The sequence below is a fragment of the Phocoena phocoena genome, chromosome 4 (assembly GCF_963924675.1).
Source record: "Phocoena phocoena chromosome 4, mPhoPho1.1, whole genome shotgun sequence".
Lineage (NCBI taxonomy): Eukaryota > Metazoa > Chordata > Mammalia > Artiodactyla > Phocoenidae > Phocoena > Phocoena phocoena.
Window position 1 is genome coordinate 42,331,624 of NC_089222.1, and position 18,470 is coordinate 42,350,093.

Here is an 18,470-nt window from a genome sequence, read left to right on the forward strand (position 1 = left end):
TGTCAAAAGTACAGGGGTAAAGCTACTCCAAGAGGGTAATAAGCTTTTTCTTATACCTGGCCTATTTACCCGAAGGCGTCGGAGTTTGCAATTCCTGTTCAAAACCAGCAAAATATTCAAGGTGAAAAGGACCTGACACTAATCCAAGTCACTTGTGTTTTTACTTGTGGAGGTTCACGTGCTTTCTGATTATTATTGAGAATTTGAAATGTACCAGCTTTGTTTAAGTTAATCCAGAATCACAGTTATATTAAAGGAAATTCACATCACACTAATCAAATTTTATCCTGGTTTACAAACTTTTCTGTGACATGCGCCAGTTTATACTACAAAACGGGGAGAGTTGATGGGGACTATTCGAAACACAGAAATGTAGAAACTGGTCACAGAAATCATTCCTTCTGGGGGTAGGAAGAGAACAGTTTAAAGCAAGAAGGAGTGTCGATTATCAAAGGTTTGGCCCAGTGGAATCAGTCAGTCCGTGTGTGTGACTGTCAGTATAGCAACCTGGGCAGGTTGCTATACCGTCTGAGACCTAGTTTTCCCACCTGTAAAGTGGGGATAATTATGCCTTCTCACAGGTAGTGCAGATTAAGTTAGGTAATGTAAATAAAATGTTTAGCGTTATAGTAAAATGCTTAAGCAGTAGGTCTATCATTATTACTAAAGTAATAACTCTGGATTCCCAGGGTTTTTAGTCATTTGGTCATTCAGTACATATGCGTTGAGCAGTGTAATCATGAGTATGACACTTGAAGTCTCTGAGTCCCATTTTTCTCATCTGTTTAAAGGGAAGAATAATACCTGCCTCTCCCCAACCCTAAGGTCAGGAAATCAACTGCAAGTGTGTTAGCCACATCGTTTGTAGCATTGAACAGATTGTATTACTACTTTGTTATTAATTGAACTGGGAAAGTTTTTAGCTAGGGTTTTAAAAGATGGCTGAGATATCCCAAACTACTTAATCCTCATTAGGTTTTACGTTTTTCTCAAGCTCAACTCATCCAATGCATTCATTGCCTAATAGTATCCAATGAAAATACTTAGATAAGTCCAGAATAGATTTTCTTGTGTACCTTTACTTTGTCTGCATCCCAGAAATTAAATCAGAAGAGAGAAGGCTGGCTTAGAGGAATAGACTGATGAATAATGGGCATTCGTGTGTTTTTCCTAAGGAAAACAAGAATACAACAACACAAAAACGTGCCTGCTTTGCTGAAGTACAAATTGAGGTCAGACGTAGACAGAGATTATTCATGTAATGACCACCATGATGCACTTTTATTGCTTCCTAAGGTGCCACGGCTTTAGAAGCTGGTGAGGATGGATGCCCTACTCATGTTTCATTAACATTGTTCCAGGAGCCTGGACTGGAGGAAAGAGCTAGGGACAGGCCTGGGCTGGAACTTCTCTCCACTTACTAAAAGTGTGCCTGTGAGCATGGTTATACATGTACAGGAGGGTCCTTATGTTTTGATCAATGTGTAAAATGTATTTTGCTACAGTTGGCTATCTCCCTGCTGTGGCAATATCTAGAAGATGTGGTACAGTGTGGTACTGAACTGGGTTGACATACTTAGAGCAAGACAGTGGGAGCTTAGCATAATGTCAGATCAGGACCAAGGAGAGAGTGTGTGATTGTTTATCACTCCTCTATTAATTTGTTTATTCAGCAAATATGAGGTCTGTGATGTTCTAAACCTCAGCATTATAGGAAGAAAAACAAGCAGGTGATATTCTTACCCTTGTGAAGTTGACATTGTACAGGGGAAGACTGGCATTAAATAAATTGTTTAAAGAAATACACAAGATATTTACATAATTGTGTGTTGTGAGGGCAATAAAGGATATAAAGAGGAAATTAGATCCCCCATCAGAGAAGGCCTCTGAAGATGTCACACTTGGACTGAGACATCACCATGTGCATGTCAGCCAGTGCCAAGGACTACAGAGGGAACACTGCGTACAGAGGCCCAAAGGCAACCAAAAGCTTGGCATGGGCTTCCCTTGTGGCGCAGTGGTTTAGAGTCCGCCTGCCGATGCAGGGGACACGGGTTTGTGCCCCGGTCCGGGAAGATCCCACATGCCGCGGAGTGCCTGGGCCCATGAGCCATGGCCGCTGAGCCTGCGCGTCCGGAGCCTGTGCTCCGCAACGGGAGAGGCCACAACAGTGAGAGGCCCGCATTCCGCAAAAAAAAAAAAAAAGCTTGGCATGTTTGGGCAACAGAAGGGAGGCCTTGAGCAAGGGGAGGGTGGTATGACATAACATTGTACAGGTTGGGGCAGGGGCAGATCATGCAGGACCTGGAGAGCTGAAATAGCATGCTGGCTGAGATGGTGGTGGCTTGGACCACAGTCAGCGCGACGAGAACAAGAGAAGGGAAGGGGTTTAAGATGTGTTTGAGAGGTACGAGTGACAGAACTTAACGATGGATTGAATGTCAGGAATGAGGAAGAGAGAAAAACTAAGGATGTCTCCTAGCTTGAGCAGCTAAGTGGATGGTGGTACCATTTTCTGAGGCTTAAAAGTTAAATAATTTGCCAGACCTCACTCAGCTAGGATTTTGAAGTCTAGTCTGTGTGAATTTACTTTTTCAGTTTTTTTTTTTTAATCTAAGTCAGACTATTAGGTTAAAGCTCCAAAATATTGTCCAGATTTTCAATTAAGGTATCACCTAGATTAAATTATTAATATAGACAATCCTGAGGTTCAGGGTTGAGTGATATTGTCAGACGCTGGTATATCTGATCAATAGTACTATGATGGCTAAGTTTACCTCAAAACTAATAACCAGAGTCTTGGCAGTGTTTTTTCTCATACATACAAAAGAAAAAATGATTTTCTCCTTTCCTCTTGGGCATAATGTTTTTCTGGAGTTTTCCTCAGCCACAAGGTAGTTTCTGCTGTAATGTAAGATTAGATTATAAATTGTCTCTGGTAATCCTGAGCTAAGACTGCAAAGCCCAAACAACAAGTTATTTACAGTGTTTTCAATCATGCTTGGGGTCCACCCAGGACACGGGCAGGTTTCTATGGGGAGGGAATAGTGACATTTCAGTGACCCTAAACACAGCCTGCAGCTCTCCTTCTGCCACCTGGGGCTCACGCATTTTGTCCAGGCCTAAGAGTCTATTGTTGACACAGGCAATTTCCACTTTCTCCAAGCAGTACATTCCTGAAATCCACATCAGGAGGTAGATTTTACAGACCCATAGAAACAATGGGATGGTCTTCTTGACAGAGGAATCAGCAGGCCATGAATCTTCACATGTGAGTGAAGCAAAGCAGTCACCCTCTAAATCTCTCATCCAGAAGCCCCTTATTTTATTTTATTTTATTTTTTGCGGTACGCGGGCCTCCCACTGATGTGGCCTCTCCTGCCATGGAGCACAGGCTCTGGACGCGCAGGCTCAGCGGCCATGGCCCACGGGCCCAGCCGCTCCGCGGCATGTGGGATCTTCCCAGACCTCGGCACGAACCCGTGTCCCCTGCATTGGCATGCGGACCCCCAGCCACTGCACCACCAGGGAAGCCCCAGAAGCCCCTTATTGAACTGTAAGCCCCTGAACCAGTTAGGATACCAAAAGGAACAACAACAACAAAAAATCCAATGTAAAAAGCCTTAAGTAATAAAGTCATTTAGTGTCTTGCAGAACAAGAACAGGACGGGTCCAGGCAGGTTCAGCAGTTCTGTGATGTCTCAGGGACTCAGGTTCCTCACCTCTCCGCTCCCCATTCTGGACACAGAGCCTTGACTCTGAGCCATATCCCCTCATGGTGCAAGATGGCTGCCACAGCCCTGGGAAACACAGGAGCCACAGGAGGCCAAAGAAATGGGTCGTGTTCTGCATCATGTCTCTTTCAGTGAGAAAGCCTCTCCCAGAAGCCCAAGCCAACATCTCCTTAAGTGCTTGTCCATGGAGCACCCAGTGCCCTGCTTCTAGACACCAGGACATTATCCTAGACCTCCCCCTCTCCTTTATTTCCTTATTCTCTATGACTTATCCATTCTGGTCTTAAGTAATCTGTCCCCGACCCTCAATCCCTGTGTTTACTACATTAATTCAGATCCTCATGAACTCTCCCTCTTCCCCCTGCTTCCAGTTTATCTTCCACAGAGCCACTGACATGATCTAAAACACAGATCTCATCATGTCACTCTCCTGCTTAAAACCCTTCAGTGGTTCTTAATCACATATACAATTAAACTTCAAAGGTTTTTTTTTTAGCTATAGAAATTACCTCTCCCCTCTTAAAAAAAAACAAAAAACAGACAAAAAGAACATGCAGCATCCCGATAAAGCTAACAATGGATGTAGAGCTGCTGTGGCTGAAATGGGGGTGGGGAAACGGCTTATAGCTCATCCCGGTGGATCCCTTCACCTCCCTCACATGGAGACCCGAAAGCCTCTTGTGGATCCCATGTTGTACAGGCAAATGGAAATGCCTAGCAGGCAGTTGATGTCCATATCAACTCAGGAGTGTCAACCAGGCTAGCGTTGTAGGATGGTGGTGGAAGCAAAGGTCAGGGCCGTGATCTCTCGAAGTGCACAGAGTGAGAAGGGAAGAGGGCCTCTGAGAGACACAACTCCAAGAGTTGAACTGATATAATGCCCCCAAGCCACGTAACATCCAATAACGCAGCGTCTCCATTTCACCTTTCAAACTCCAAGAGTGTGCCTTATAGGAGAATCTGTGCTCTCATCGTGATAGACAGGTTAACACAATCAGATGCTTGAGGACAAAGTGAGGATGGTTGAAGACCAGAATGCAACTAATATGAAAAACTGAGAATAATGATTTCTAATCATATGAACTGTCCATCTTGTGCTTACATTTTCATTCTTACAGCTTTTTTTTTAACGTGAAAGATTTGCTATTTGCTTTGATAATCCTGAGATTAGTCTTTTGTCCTTTTGCAAGGCTTTTCACATCAGACATTGTGAGTTAACCAACATTTCATGTGCTTCCATTTCTGATCAAGGCACTTTTGAGTTAAACAGCCTTTAGAATGGAATTTCCAAGAGAACTATAATAGCTGGAAATGCTAATTATTCTCCCCGCTCTTGATATCAATCTGTGTTTATTCTTTATGTCTATTTAAGAATTCAGTCTTGTCATTCTGTGCAGATAAAAAGCAGTTTGCATTCTGTTATTGAATATCACCTTCTTAATGAGGAAGTTAAATATTAATGAAGACTAATTGATGAATAATTTTAACAAGGAAAGGCATTATTGGTTTGAAGCCAGAGCTTAATGGGTTGTGCATTTCAGCAGGTATTTATTTGCATACTCACTCAGTGATACTGTCAGAAGGCGGGGGAGGAGAAAGAGGGGCTGGACAGAGGGCACGGGGCTGGACAGAGGGCACCGGGCAGGTAATAAGGGCGGCCTCCAACTAGACCGGACTGTGCAGCTCTACTTGCTTTTATCCATTCTCATTCCATGAGGAGTTTGAGGAGAGAGAGCTTGTCCTTTTGTGTCTTGTGTGGGCTCCAGGCAAACAGCTCTTCCCTCTTGCTTCCCTTCTGACTCTGACCACCCCAATCCCTCACTGCCTGTCGACACAGACCTCATTTCTGTCCTCATATTGGGTTTTCCTGCCTCTGCCTTTACAGTTCGCCCCCATCACCCCCTGGCGCCGACCTGTTTCTGGCCGCCAGTCTTTGCTGTCAGACTCCATATAGACTAGTTTGTATAGGCTTCCCCCCGCCCCCCACCGCTCCCCATGGCTCCATAGGACCTGGTTGTTGGCATCTGTCATTTACTGGCCCTTCCAGGCCCTCCTGCTTGAAGAGCCCACCTGACCCCCATCCTTCCCACTTTCAATTGGGATTTCACAGAAACTCAGCACCAAAAAGAAGCAGAAAATAAATATCAATCGTCTGAAGCTTCAAGCTGATTTTCTGATTCTCTCTGAATCCTTTTAAGTGTGATATGCATTTAAATCAAGAGTAGCAGAGACAATGATTTGGGAAAATGATAACGTTATCCTAGCCTATTTCAGTGAGACTCCAACATGGTTAAGAAAATTGACTGTCAGATCTGATCAGTGTTGTTGAAGTGAACAACTGTCATTCTCCGAGTGGCTGGAGTCAAATTCTTACCCAGCAGGAGTAGTTTTAATGACTGAAGGACCAGTTACCACGAGAAGCAGCCTAACCTCAAAGCACCACTGACCTGTATTGCTTCTCTCTCCTGTTTTGCAGGCACAACGTGTTTGATTGCTCTGTTGTCAGATAAAGACCTCACCGTGGCCAATGTGGGTGACTCGCGTGGGGTCCTGTGTGACAAGGACGGGAATGCCATTCCTTTGTCTCATGATCACAAGCCGTACCAGCTGAAGGAAAGGAAGAGGATAAAGAGAGCCGGTGAGTTTGTGAATGTCTCCGAGGACTTTGTGCTGTCTTGTTCAAGTGGACAAGGTGGCTTGCTGGGAGAGCCCCTGGGGGAGAAGATGTTCCTTTACCCAGTGATGAGTGGATCAGTACAGAGGCTGCTGCTCAGGCAGCTGGGACTGGACTTTGTAACATTTCCTATCAAATGAGTGGCCACTGAATTTGCCCTTCTTTGTGGCCACAGATTACAAAAGAGCCAAAAAAAAAAAAAAAAAGCCCTTAGTTTAAAGGCTAATGAGATCTTTGGGCCCCTGCTTGCCATACCCCACTTCTCTCCAGCCATGCCAAACTGCTAACCACCAAACGAACCATGGAGCTGATACCTCTGTGCCTTTGCAAGTGTTGTCCACACCGTCTAGTGGGTAACAACGACCTTGTCCTTTAAGACTTGGTTTAAGGGTGTCCTTTTGGCAGCCTTCCCTGTCACACCCCTTCAGTCTTTCCCCAGCATCCTATGTGGACCTCTTGGGTCACCTTTCACATGTGTGGACATACCTGGCCCTCTTATCTGTCTTGCCTTCCTGACCATGAGTTCTTTGAGGCAGGAACTTGGTCTGTTCAGCTCTATACTCCCAACACTGAGCTCTGTGCCTAAGATAAGTACATATTTCAGTTTGGGGAGGGGGAGAATCCCTTTTTCACTTTTTCAACATCTAGAGGCTTGGGGGTACAAACTTACATCTTGGAACTGAGAAACAGGTAGGGAATGTAGTAGACAGACAGACATTAATAATAAATAAGTAAAAATAGGTAAATGATCTAGTATATTATAAGGTGATAACTGCTATGGAGAGACACAAAGCAGGTTAGGGAATGGGGAGTGTCACGGGGTGGTCAGCATAGGCCTCACTAAGGTGACGTTGGGATGAAGACTTGAAGAAAGATTATCAGTTGATGATTACACTTTCATAGTCAATTTGGGGGGGGATTCTTTTCTACCCGTGCAGGGGAGGAGCCCTTCCCTCCCCAGACTGACAACCACAGCATGTAGCCTCTGTGTCACATGCTAAGCCACAGGCCCAGCTGCCGAGGGAGCTCAGGTACCCTGGGTCTCAGCCCAAGAAGGGCCCCTGCTGCCTGGGGGAATCTACAGGTTGACCCTCAATGTCTACACATCAGCTTCTGCCCAGAACCTAATCAACATTTGAGTTTTCACAGTAGGAAGCTATACTGTTGAGTCCAAAAGCATTGAATTTTATTCAGTGACTGCTTGAGATGCAGAATAATTTTTAATGAAAGCTTTGGTCAGGTTTTCTGTTGATGGGATGGAACAGTGTTTTAAGAGCATCTATCGCGCTTTGATGAGCTTCCCTCCTTACGAAGACAGCATCTCAGTCCACTGTGGCCCTGGACTTAGGATACAGTCAGCCTGCTCCTGAGGAAGCACAAGGAGGGATGTGTAGACAGAACATGTGGAGGTGCCACCTTAGCATCCAGCGCTCTCCTGAAATGTCAACCCATTTTATCCTCTCTCCTTTTCCCTGCTGTACCCATCCACCCTCCCCCGCCCCCACAGTGATTATAGTAGCAAATTCTGACAGCATCTCCAAGGAGGTTAATCTCACCTGTGTCAAGGGTGTATTTTACAACAGGGCTTAATGAACAATGACTGGTTTTCTTATCTTTGTGTGTGTTTTCTCTGACCTCAGCCTTCCCTTCTGGACATCTCTCCCCCTCCTGTTTTGTGTGACAGTACGCTGCAACCAGTCTAGGCCAAATACACGTTGGTCTTTCTGTCTCCATTCCTTAAGCTGTTTCCACAACAACAGTGATGTCAGCTGCCATTTACTGTGTGCTCGCTCTGTGCTGGGAGCTAAGCCGAGTGCTTTACATATACTTTCTCTTTCCCTACCTTACGAGGTTGATGATGTTATCCTTATTTTACAACCAATGAAGTGGAGCCTCAGAGAGGCTAGTGTGCCCAAGGACACACAGCTAGTGAATGGTGAGACCAGAATTGAGACCCAGGACAGTGACTCCAGAGCCCATGCTCTTGCCCAGGAGACCACGCTTCCTGGAATGTTCTCGTACATTCCTGCCCATGGAAGTCCTACCCATCGTTCAAAGCCCACCTTTAATGCTCACTCCTCCCTGATTATCACAACCAGAAATCTTCGCTCCCTCCTCCCCATCTGCCTACAGCATTTAACAGGTACTAGTCTCTCCCTGAAGAAATGCTGCTTTGTGCTTGTAGCTGTTGATACAGGTGGCTTTTCCCTCCTGCCAGGCTGTCTTCTTCTTTATAGAAAGGTCTGGATCTTGTCTAACTTTATAGCCTGCAAATTGCCCTGCATGGAATATATATTTAATAAATATGACAAATAATATGCGAATGGACAAATTTCTAGCTCCCTTAAAGAAAAAATAATAATAGGTAATACTGAATGCATGTTATATGCAGGCACTGTGCCAGGTGATTAATATGGAATAACTAACTCCTTTATTTCTCACAACTCCTCAGTGGAATAGGTACTGTTATTGCCCCAATTTTGGAACCAAGGAAACCAAGGATCAGAAAGAGTTTCTCATCCAAAGTCACACAAAGCTAAAAGTAACAGAGCCAGGAATCAAATCCAAGCAGTCTGCCCCGAGGGCCTGAGCCTTTAACAACTGTGCTAAAATACACCATTCTTTAATCCTGATTCTATCTGGGGAGGTGTTTTGAGATATAGGCACACCCAAGGGCAGCCTCAAGCTAATGATGGATCCCAGTGGTATTCTCTGGTACCATCCACCTGCCTTTCAGTGCTGTTTTGCTGCTGTCCCTGGATCCCCACCCTAGGGCTCCCTACTGTCAGTCACTGAGCTGCCAAGGTGTCCTTAAGTTAAAACTGATGCCCTCACCCATCCATGCCTCCTACCCTCAATATTCTTATTAATTTGGTCTTGAAGGCTTTTAAGATACCAAGGATGAGGGCCTGAGGATCTACCCGCAGAGCATCAAACCTCAAGCCATGCAGAGGAACGCTGTTCCCTCCTGGTAGCGCCAAGGTGGGGTGAGGGGAGCACATAGGTCACATGCAGTAGGTCAGCCCTTTGCAGACGCACGCGGACCGCACCCGGGGTGTGATAGAGCAGCTGGTCAAGCTAATGGGCTCATTCTATCTTTCCAGGTGGTTTCATTAGTTTCAATGGCTCCTGGAGGGTCCAGGGAATCCTGGCCATGTCTCGATCCCTGGGGGATTATCCGCTGAAAAATCTCAACGTGGTCATCCCAGACCCAGATATCCTGACCTTTGACCTGGACAAGCTCCAGCCCGAGTTCATGATCTTGGCATCAGATGGCCTCTGGGATGCTTTCAGCAACGAAGAAGCTGTTCGATTCATCAAGGACCGCTTGGATGAACCTCACTTTGGGGCCAAGAGCATAGTTTTACAGTCGTTTTACAGAGGCTGCCCTGACAACATCACAGTCATGGTGGTGAAGTTCAGGAATAGCAGCAAAACAGAAGAGCAGTGAACCCTCTGGGGTCTCAGCTGCCTTAGACTAAAGGACTTTCAACACACTGGTTTCTTTTAATGTAGTGAAAGGTGTGGGAGTTACAGTTAGAATCATCCATCCCAGACATGGGGTTCCCCATCCCCGGCCATCTTAAGTCTATGTGCCCTGATGAACAGAGGGTGTTCTTGGCCAATGTAGTTGAGAGGCTGGAAAATGGTTTCTTTGTGTTTTCCCAACTCTTTCATCCAATGTTCAAAATATATAAATATATAGCTGTAGAGTCACATGTATGAAGTGAATGGCATATGTGCCATATATTCTCCTTTTACGATTGTTTTCAAGATCCCTTACAGGGCCCTCCAGGCATCAGACTTTGTGTCCTCTCATTGGAGCAGTGAGTCAGGGCCGATGTGGCCACACCCTATGCCGAGGGGCAGAGCTGTCCTGAGGATGCTTTGTCCTCCTGAGCCCAGGTTTTCTGCTCTGCAGCAGCCCTGCAGAAACAGATTTGGAAATGGTTTATTATTCCGTGGCTGCTCTTGGAGGCTGAGGGACGTGGGGAGGATGAGAGCCGCCTGCATGGCAGAAGTAAACTTCTTCCCTCGCTTTCTTTATTAGTTAAATAGACTTTGTGTACCACCTGACCAGTCTTTGTGTGTTTATCCTAATCATGCATGACCTTAATCTTTGGCCTACACCTTACCTAATGTAATAGGCAGCTGTTAAACTTTACCACCAGACACCACGATTTTTTTACATTACCAAGTGAAAAAAGCAAATCACAGTACCATAATCCCTTCCACCTTTAAGGGTAGATAGAGGACACCATGGCCGAATAAGTCACAGCGCTCCTTGGGAAGTCTGCTATTTGCCTTCAGAGAGAACACTGGTGAGGTTGCCACCTCGAATCGAGCTCCAGCTGCCCGGTTTTGTGCATCTTTTCCTCTCCTGTTCTAGTAGCTTTCAAGTGTCTCTGAAGCAGTGTTCTGAGAAGCAGCGGTGTAGAACTGCATGTGTGCTCCCGGAAGCCGAGTACAGAGTTCGCAGCCAAGTTTTGGAATTTGGTGGTAAACTACTGGGACGTGCTTCTGCTAGACAGTGGAAAGGCAGCAGTCTTTAACATCTGGTTGCAAACCACTGAGTTATTTTTGTGGCCAGACTTGCTGCTTTTCATTTCTTATCACCAAAGTCACATTTCCAATCTCAGTATTTTATAAGTTAATTACAGAAAATGCTGGATCATCCTGTTTCCCTGGCTGAGGTGCTCAAACAGCCAAACAAGATTTTCATTGCATCCCCACCCCTCTGTGTCTGAAACGCCAGGGCGGCCACCTGGTTTTGTCCTTCCAGAGTGAGCATTTGCCTTTATAGCTTCTTAAAGGCCCCATTCACTGGCCACCTCCTGCCCACGATGCCGCTTCCCTGCTTGCTTCAGCTGTGGAGCTTTCCTGAAGCAGGTTCTAGGAGTGAACTCAGGAGGATGAAAAGATTCCCTTGTGGCTGCCAAGGACTGGAATCTGTCTGGATTCCTCTGAGCACTTAACCTTTCTTTGACTGAAAGAATTAATAGTGGTTTCCCAAGAGATGTGCTTACTTTGGTAAACTATAACATTAGAATTTACAATATGAGAATTAGAACCTCATTTTTTTTCCTTTTTTTTTAAGCCATAGAATGTTCTAGTACAAAATACCTGCCACCATGTTAGATTGGAGTATCTGCCTATTGAGAGGCACTGAACATTTGGATGTGTGTATTTGAGGCGGGGGTTGGGAAGGGAATGTGGGAAACATGCAGTTTGTGATCAGTGATGGGACAGTCAGGCCAGGTGGCCTGAGTTTGCTTGGTGATTTTAGGACGTTCTGATTCTGGAGAGTTACCAAAGCCCACCCTCTAACCAGAGTCCAGGAATAAGCAGTGTCAGCATATTACAGTATGCAGTTAATTTTCCTTTTTTATTTTTAACTTAACCCAAAATTCATAATAGCGATGGAAAGATATTTTTAAATGCTATGATCACTGTGATTGTCTAAAATGAAAACGGTAGTTTTGGTGAAGATGAAGGAGAAAAGCGACTTAGTAAATTAGTGTTTATTTGCCCTGCAAAATGTCTTACTAGATGGTGCTGAGTGCAGGAGTGCATGGCTTTCCTTCTGAGTTCACAAGGCATCTTCTAAACTTTGCTTTGTAGAATTAATTCATTTCTGACTTTAATCAAGTAGTGCGTGTATTTTCTACTCCCTTTCTGCCTCTTTTTCTCCCACTTTGGCTTATAGATTTTTGAAAAACAGAAGTTCTAGGCAAAATAGTAGCAGTTTGATTAATAGTTATATCTCAAATCAGGCTACTTTGTTCCCTTCCCCATCCTCCTGGAGCTCTCTCTCCCTGAGCCGCCTCCAGCTGTCGGAGGTCTGCAGACATCACCCGGCATGCCCTGTGGCTCACCGGCCAGCCACTCCCATTTTCCAGGGACAGGGAAGGTTGAGTCTAGTTAGGGAAATTGATTTGAGAAGTTTGCATGTGAAGCTTCCCTAAACAGCACTGCCAAAGCTTTGGAATCGTCACCCAGACCCCCTAGCCTGAGTTCGCATTGCCAATAGCCCCCATGGTGCCAAATTTTGGAATGGTTTTATAGTCTTTTAGAAATGAAGCTGGGAGCCAATGATCACGTGCTTATGAGCCCCCAGCAAGATGCCAAGCCCAGGTCTTCATTAATGCACTGCTCTCCCGCTGCTCCACTGGCAATTTGTACTCTTAAAATGGGTTGGGATTGGGGTGGGGGTGGGGGGAGACAGGGAAACTTTTTTTTTAATTCACTGTATTTGCAATTCTCTAATAAAAGGAATAAATAATACTTATATGGAAAATTCCAAAGCTAGTTCCCAAGATCGGCATTTATTTCACATGACCAACTTGCCCAAGGCACTTAACTCTGAGGTCGCTGTTCTAATGCAACATGACTGTGCATCTTACTGGTAACCAGTGGCTACGTTCCATTCCTTGCCTTGGACTGAAGGCATTGGGCTCTAGAATCTTGTCTATGTGGTAAGAGTATTACAGAGCGTTTTATAGAGTGATGGAGCATATGTGATCTGGATAATTTAAAACAGGTCTTATGGGCTTCCCTGGTGGCGCAGTGGTTGAGAGTCCGCCTGCCGATGCAGGGGACACGGGTTCGCGCCCCGGTCCGGGAGGATCCCACATGCCACGGAGCGGCTGGGCCCGTGAGCCATGGCCGCTGAGCGTGCACGTCTGGAGCCTGTGCTCCACAACGGGAGAGGCCACAACAGTGAGAGGCCCGTGTACCGCAAAAAAAAAAAAAAACAAAAAAAAAACAGGTCTTATTTCATACAGCTGTGATGATTTCAGTCCATGAACATTTTGTGCAAACAGGATTGCATGAGTGATGGCATCATCAACACTATTTGAGGTGATCCTAGGAAGTTGATTACACGATTGAATTGGATCACTAGGATATCTGGCAATACATGAGGGATTCACAAAGGGAGTGATCGCTTTTTCCTTTGCCAGGTATATTTGATTTTCCTGACATTCCCCCCCCCCGCCCCCCAGTTGTTGCCAGATCTAACTCTCTTGCAACTGGGAACACAAAAACTAGAAAGGGCAACATTTCATTATACACTTGTAAGTATAGGAATTCATACTCTGGATAAGGTTTTATTTTCCACTGACCTCAGAAAATTGTTTCCTCCTTTTGACCCATTATTAGACTGATCTTCTCTTCATTTTCCCCCCAAATTGCCTTAGCTCATCACACCAGCATTCCTGACCCAGCTCTGCAGAAATGACATGACCATTAGATACTGTGCTGGGTCCTATCTGACTGACTCTGGATTAAATCCTTCACATCTAGACTTCTAAGCTAATTAGTTGAACACTGCAGGAGTAATGAGATCCAGTGTTCCCCAAAGTGTGCTCCACAGGACACAAGTTCCAAAGATACTCTTCCAAACGTGGGGCTCCAGGGTCAAATGAGTTTGGGAAACATACTATCGTAGAAAGTTAGTACATATAAGCACATCAAAGGTTCTAATTTAAATATCCTCCAGGGGAAATAAATAAACACCACAAATGTAATTCCAGTGTTTTCCAGATTAATCTGACCACGCAAACTTTTTTGGGTAACACTCCAAGGAGCTCATGTTCCATAGCACCCACTTTGGGAAATTCTGCTATATGGAAATGTTACTGTTTTCTCATTCACTGTGACTCTTAGCAGTTGCTGTATAGTTTGTAGTTTAGCAGCAGTAATTCACGGAAGAGACTGATTTGTTAGTGAAAGCAGTATTAAGAAATAGTATGATTTAATCTAATTTTATCGATAGCAGAAGCCCAGCAATCCTGCTTGAAACTCTAAACATGGGCTCGCTTCTTTTTATGTGAACGGTAAGCAAGAGCCTTACCATAGCTAGGGATTTCTCAAATTTGTTCCAAGAGCTTTCAGTTGCTTTTTTGAAGTTATCTTTGCTTTCCAGATGGAATCAAAATATGTTTACATTTTATCACTGTGTGAGAGTAAAAAAAATATATTTAAAATAATAGAAAAGGGGGAATGGCATATTTGGTATTAATTCATTTTTTAAATTCTAACTAGATTTTTTAAAATTATGTATCCATTGTATAATAATGGAAATGTAAACTATTTACACTTACTCTTTCCTTATTCTTTCTGAAATCCCTGTCCCATGTTGTCCTACCTTTCACATTTTACATATATATAATTAAGTTTGGCAAGTTATTTGGAGAGAGAATCCCCAAATCACAGAGGAAGCAAATCTAGTCAAAAATATGGTACAGGGCTTCCCTGGTGGCGCAGTGGTTGAGAATCTGCCTGCTAATGCAGGGGACACAGGTTCGAGCCCTGGTCTGGGAAGATCCCACATGCCGCGGAGCAACTAGGCCCGTGAGCCACAACTACTGAGCCTGCGCGTCTGGAGCCTGTGCTCCGCAACAAGAGAGGCTGCAACAGTGAAAGGCCCGCGCACCGCAATGAAGAGTGGCCCCCGCTTGCCACAACTAGAGAAAGCCCTCGCACAGAAACGAAGATCCAACACAGCAAAAATAAATAAATAAATAAACTCCTACCCCCAACATCAAAAAAAAAAAAAAAAAAAAAATATGGTACAAAGTGAATTTAGGATAAAGTCACTATCTTAAAATTATATCCAATATTTAGGAATACACCCTCCCTCTGGTTGTTATCCAGAATAGTATAAAACAGAAAGTAAAGTCACTTAGACTAGGTGGCAGATTGCAAAGGGCAAGTGATAGTTGACACTATAAGGCTTCCGTTAGATATGTGATTCTAAACTTGTTTTCTAGTATGTAAATTTATTTGCTAACCTTAATAATGTTGATGCTTTTGTCCATTACTTTTTATCTTTAGTACTGTTAAGCTGCAAACTGTTAGACCAAGGGTTGATCATGATCATGTTTATGTGTTTACTAGTAACCACACCATCATCTGTACAATCATTTCAGTAAATACAAGTTAAGGACTTAGAAGAAAACATGTAGCAACTGTTCATTTTAGCAGATCGTTATAAGCATTTGCACAATTCAAAACTCCACCAAAAAGCAAGCAAGTAGCAAAAGTGTAGATTACATTTAGAGATGTGGTTCCATTTACTCTAGAAATCCTATAATCTGGTATTATAATCCCCTCTGACATTTGCCAAATCCAAATTAATCTCAGAACCTCCAAGGACCAGAGTCCCTAGCTTTCAGCACAAGCAGATTACTGTGAGGGCTCCAATGGCAGATTGTGGTTGGGGGGAGGGGGGGAGGGTTGGGGGCAGGGCAGTCTGCCTGGGTCTCTGCCTCCATAGGAAAGGGCCCATGTTTCAGCCACACTCTCCCATCACCTTTTTTTTTTTTTTTTTTTTGCGGTACGCGGGCCTCTCTCTCACTGTTGTGGCCTCTCCTGTTGCGGAGCACAGGTTCCGGACGCGCAGGCTCAGCGGCCATGGCTCACGGGCCCAGCCGCTCCGCGGCATGTGGGATCTTCCCGGACCGGGGCATGAACCCGCGTCCCCTGCATCGGCAGGCGGACTCCCAACCACTGCGCCACCAGGGAAGCCCCTCTCCCGTCACCTTTTGTCATGTAGAAATTTAGAGGTTAAGTGTGATGTCATGCAGTATCTCAACATATCCCTGTATTAATTAGACAATGCATAATTTTAAAATGTGTTCGTGCAGAAACAAAGGTAGAAGTAATAGTCAAGGAATTGGGGAATGCGGGGGGTGGAGAAAACCTTTAGGATACTCAGACATTAAAAACATAAAAAGTAGGTTATCAAAAATTTAGATTATTAGACTTTTACCTACATAGGTTGTATTTAATAGCAGTTGCTGACACCTGCACATACATCTGTAGAAGGCAGTTTTCCCCACTTTTCACCTATTGAGATGCAAGCCTTCCCATTTAGAGTATTGGCTAATGCTTTGCTTACATGTTAACTAATACAATTCTAAAGCTCCTTTTCTTAGGACTGATGGCACAGGTAGAATAACATTTAAGCAAAATAATTTGGAACATTTTTTAATTTTAAAAAAGGCAAAATTAGAGCTTCCCTAATTTTGGTGGCGCAGTGGTTGAGAGTCCGCCTGCTGATGCAGGGGATGCGGGTTCGTGCCCTGGTCCGGGAAGATCCCGCATGCCACCGAGCGGTTAGGCCCGTGAGCCATGGCCGCTGAGCCTGCGTGTCCGGAGCCTGTGCTCCTCAACGGGAGAGGCCACAACAGTGAGAGGCCCGCGTACCGCAAAAAAAAAAAAAAAAAAAAAAAGCAAAATTAATTTCCAGTAAGATCAAAGTCAGAATGTAAAGAAAAGCATTCTCAAGAAAATATACAAGACAGGGACTTACTTCCCTTGTGGTCCAGTGGCTAAGACTCCACGCTCCCAATGCAGGGGGCCCGGGTTGGATCCCTGGTCAGGGAACTAGATCCCATTTGCCGCAACTAAGAGTTTGCATGCTGCAACGAAAGATCCCGCACATGGCAACGAAGATCCCATGTGCCACAACCAAGACCCAGTGCAAATAAATAATTAAAAATAAATTAATTTAAAAAATAAAGTATATAAGACAAAAATCAAAGGAGAATAATATAAAATATTTTAAATTAAGAAAACATTACATCGTGAATCATGCTTTCTGATATTTGTGCTCTTTCTGAAGTTGAGATAACACTGAAGTAAGAATGAATTCTGAGTTATTTGTAAAGTTAGTAAAATTACAGTCCCTATTTCATTCTTTCCCTGTGAAAATAGATACATGTGGTCTTATCTACTGTTCTCCTAAACCACTTTTACTGTCCTAGGTATTGTTTACTTTCCAAATGCTAGACATCGTTTTACCCTGAATCCTTAGAATTTGTGCATTTTCAAGGAGGGAATACTCCTTTTTAGTAAAAGGGACTAAATGATAGACCTTCTATTTTAGAATGCTCCAATAAAACTAAAGTCAGATAAACACAGTCACAGCTACATCTGGGGGCGAATTTTAAAACTGGTAGTTTTCCAAATGCCAACATGAATACCAGTGAGTATTCAATTTAAAACAGATGATTTCACAAAGACAAAGCACAGGGTTATTTAATGTTCCTGCTTCCTAGAGAGTTTTCCATATAATGAAAAGGGTCATGTTGGCTCATATAATTTTTTTTAGTCCTGTAGAAATGATGTATTAGACATCTCTAACTGAAGAGACTGATGTCTCGTGCACATTTTATGTCCCCATCTGTCTCAGTATATGCAGAGACAAACAGTGATGCTTAGTGTAATAATGAAAAGATACAAATCCTGCTACATGGGAAGAAACTATAACCATGGGATATTAAGCAAGAATACTCCCCCTATTTAGGCTCCAAGACTACAACCAGTCTATGTATTTTTCATCTTGATTTCCCTTTATCTCAGGCATATATTCAGAAAAATGGAGTAATAAATACAGAATTGGAGAAGAACCAATAACTTTTGCTCCTATTTTAGAAAGCAGTGTTTGCCTTTTTAAAATTTTGTCAGAAATACATGTTCACATTGAAACATTGACATCTACAGCCTTGTTTTTGGTTTACTCTGTCAGTTACTAAAGCCAGTGGTTTTGATTTATAGCACTCACATAATTTCAGTTCAGATTATAAAGGGTTGAAATCTATTTTGCAATGCCTCCTTGGTCAGCCGGGAAAAAGAAAACAAGAGCAAAAAACGACGACATTTTAGAGTTCAGAAGAATGATGATTCTAACAAGCCTGAAAAATAGTAATGAAACATTTCACTCCAGAACACCCCAGTGTGAACTATGTTCACATACATCATTCCTATATACCAAATATACAAGTTAAAAAAAAAAAGCATCACTGGATTCATAAAACATTGATCTATATTATGAACAGATTTAACTGAGAAAGCCACTATTTTTACTATAAGTAAATCTGCTTGTATATTCTTTCCATTATTATTATTGTTATTATTACTTTTTTGAGCACCGACCATATGCCAAGTGCAGGTCACCTAAGGGAGTGTATCTAGAGGTGAGCACTCAGGCACCATCCCTGCCTTGGCACTTACAGCCCAGTGGAGGCTTCACAGATATCGTAATGCTCAGTATT

At 43.7% G+C, this 18,470-nt stretch overlaps 1 protein-coding gene across 1 annotated transcript in view; it reads left to right on the forward strand.

Annotated features, from left to right (window-relative positions):
- PPM1L (protein phosphatase, Mg2+/Mn2+ dependent 1L) overlaps nucleotides 1-10,485 on the forward strand; it is a 333,222-nt gene extending 322,737 nt beyond the window's left edge. The window contains exons 3-4 of the mRNA XM_065876875.1: nucleotides 6,211-6,372; nucleotides 9,513-10,485. Coding sequence (XP_065732947.1) covers nucleotides 6,211-6,372; nucleotides 9,513-9,859 — 509 coding nt within the window. The 3' untranslated portion in view covers nucleotides 9,860-10,485. The remainder of the gene's footprint in view (nucleotides 1-6,210; nucleotides 6,373-9,512) is intronic.
- Nucleotides 10,486-18,470: the final 7,985 nt, after the last annotated feature.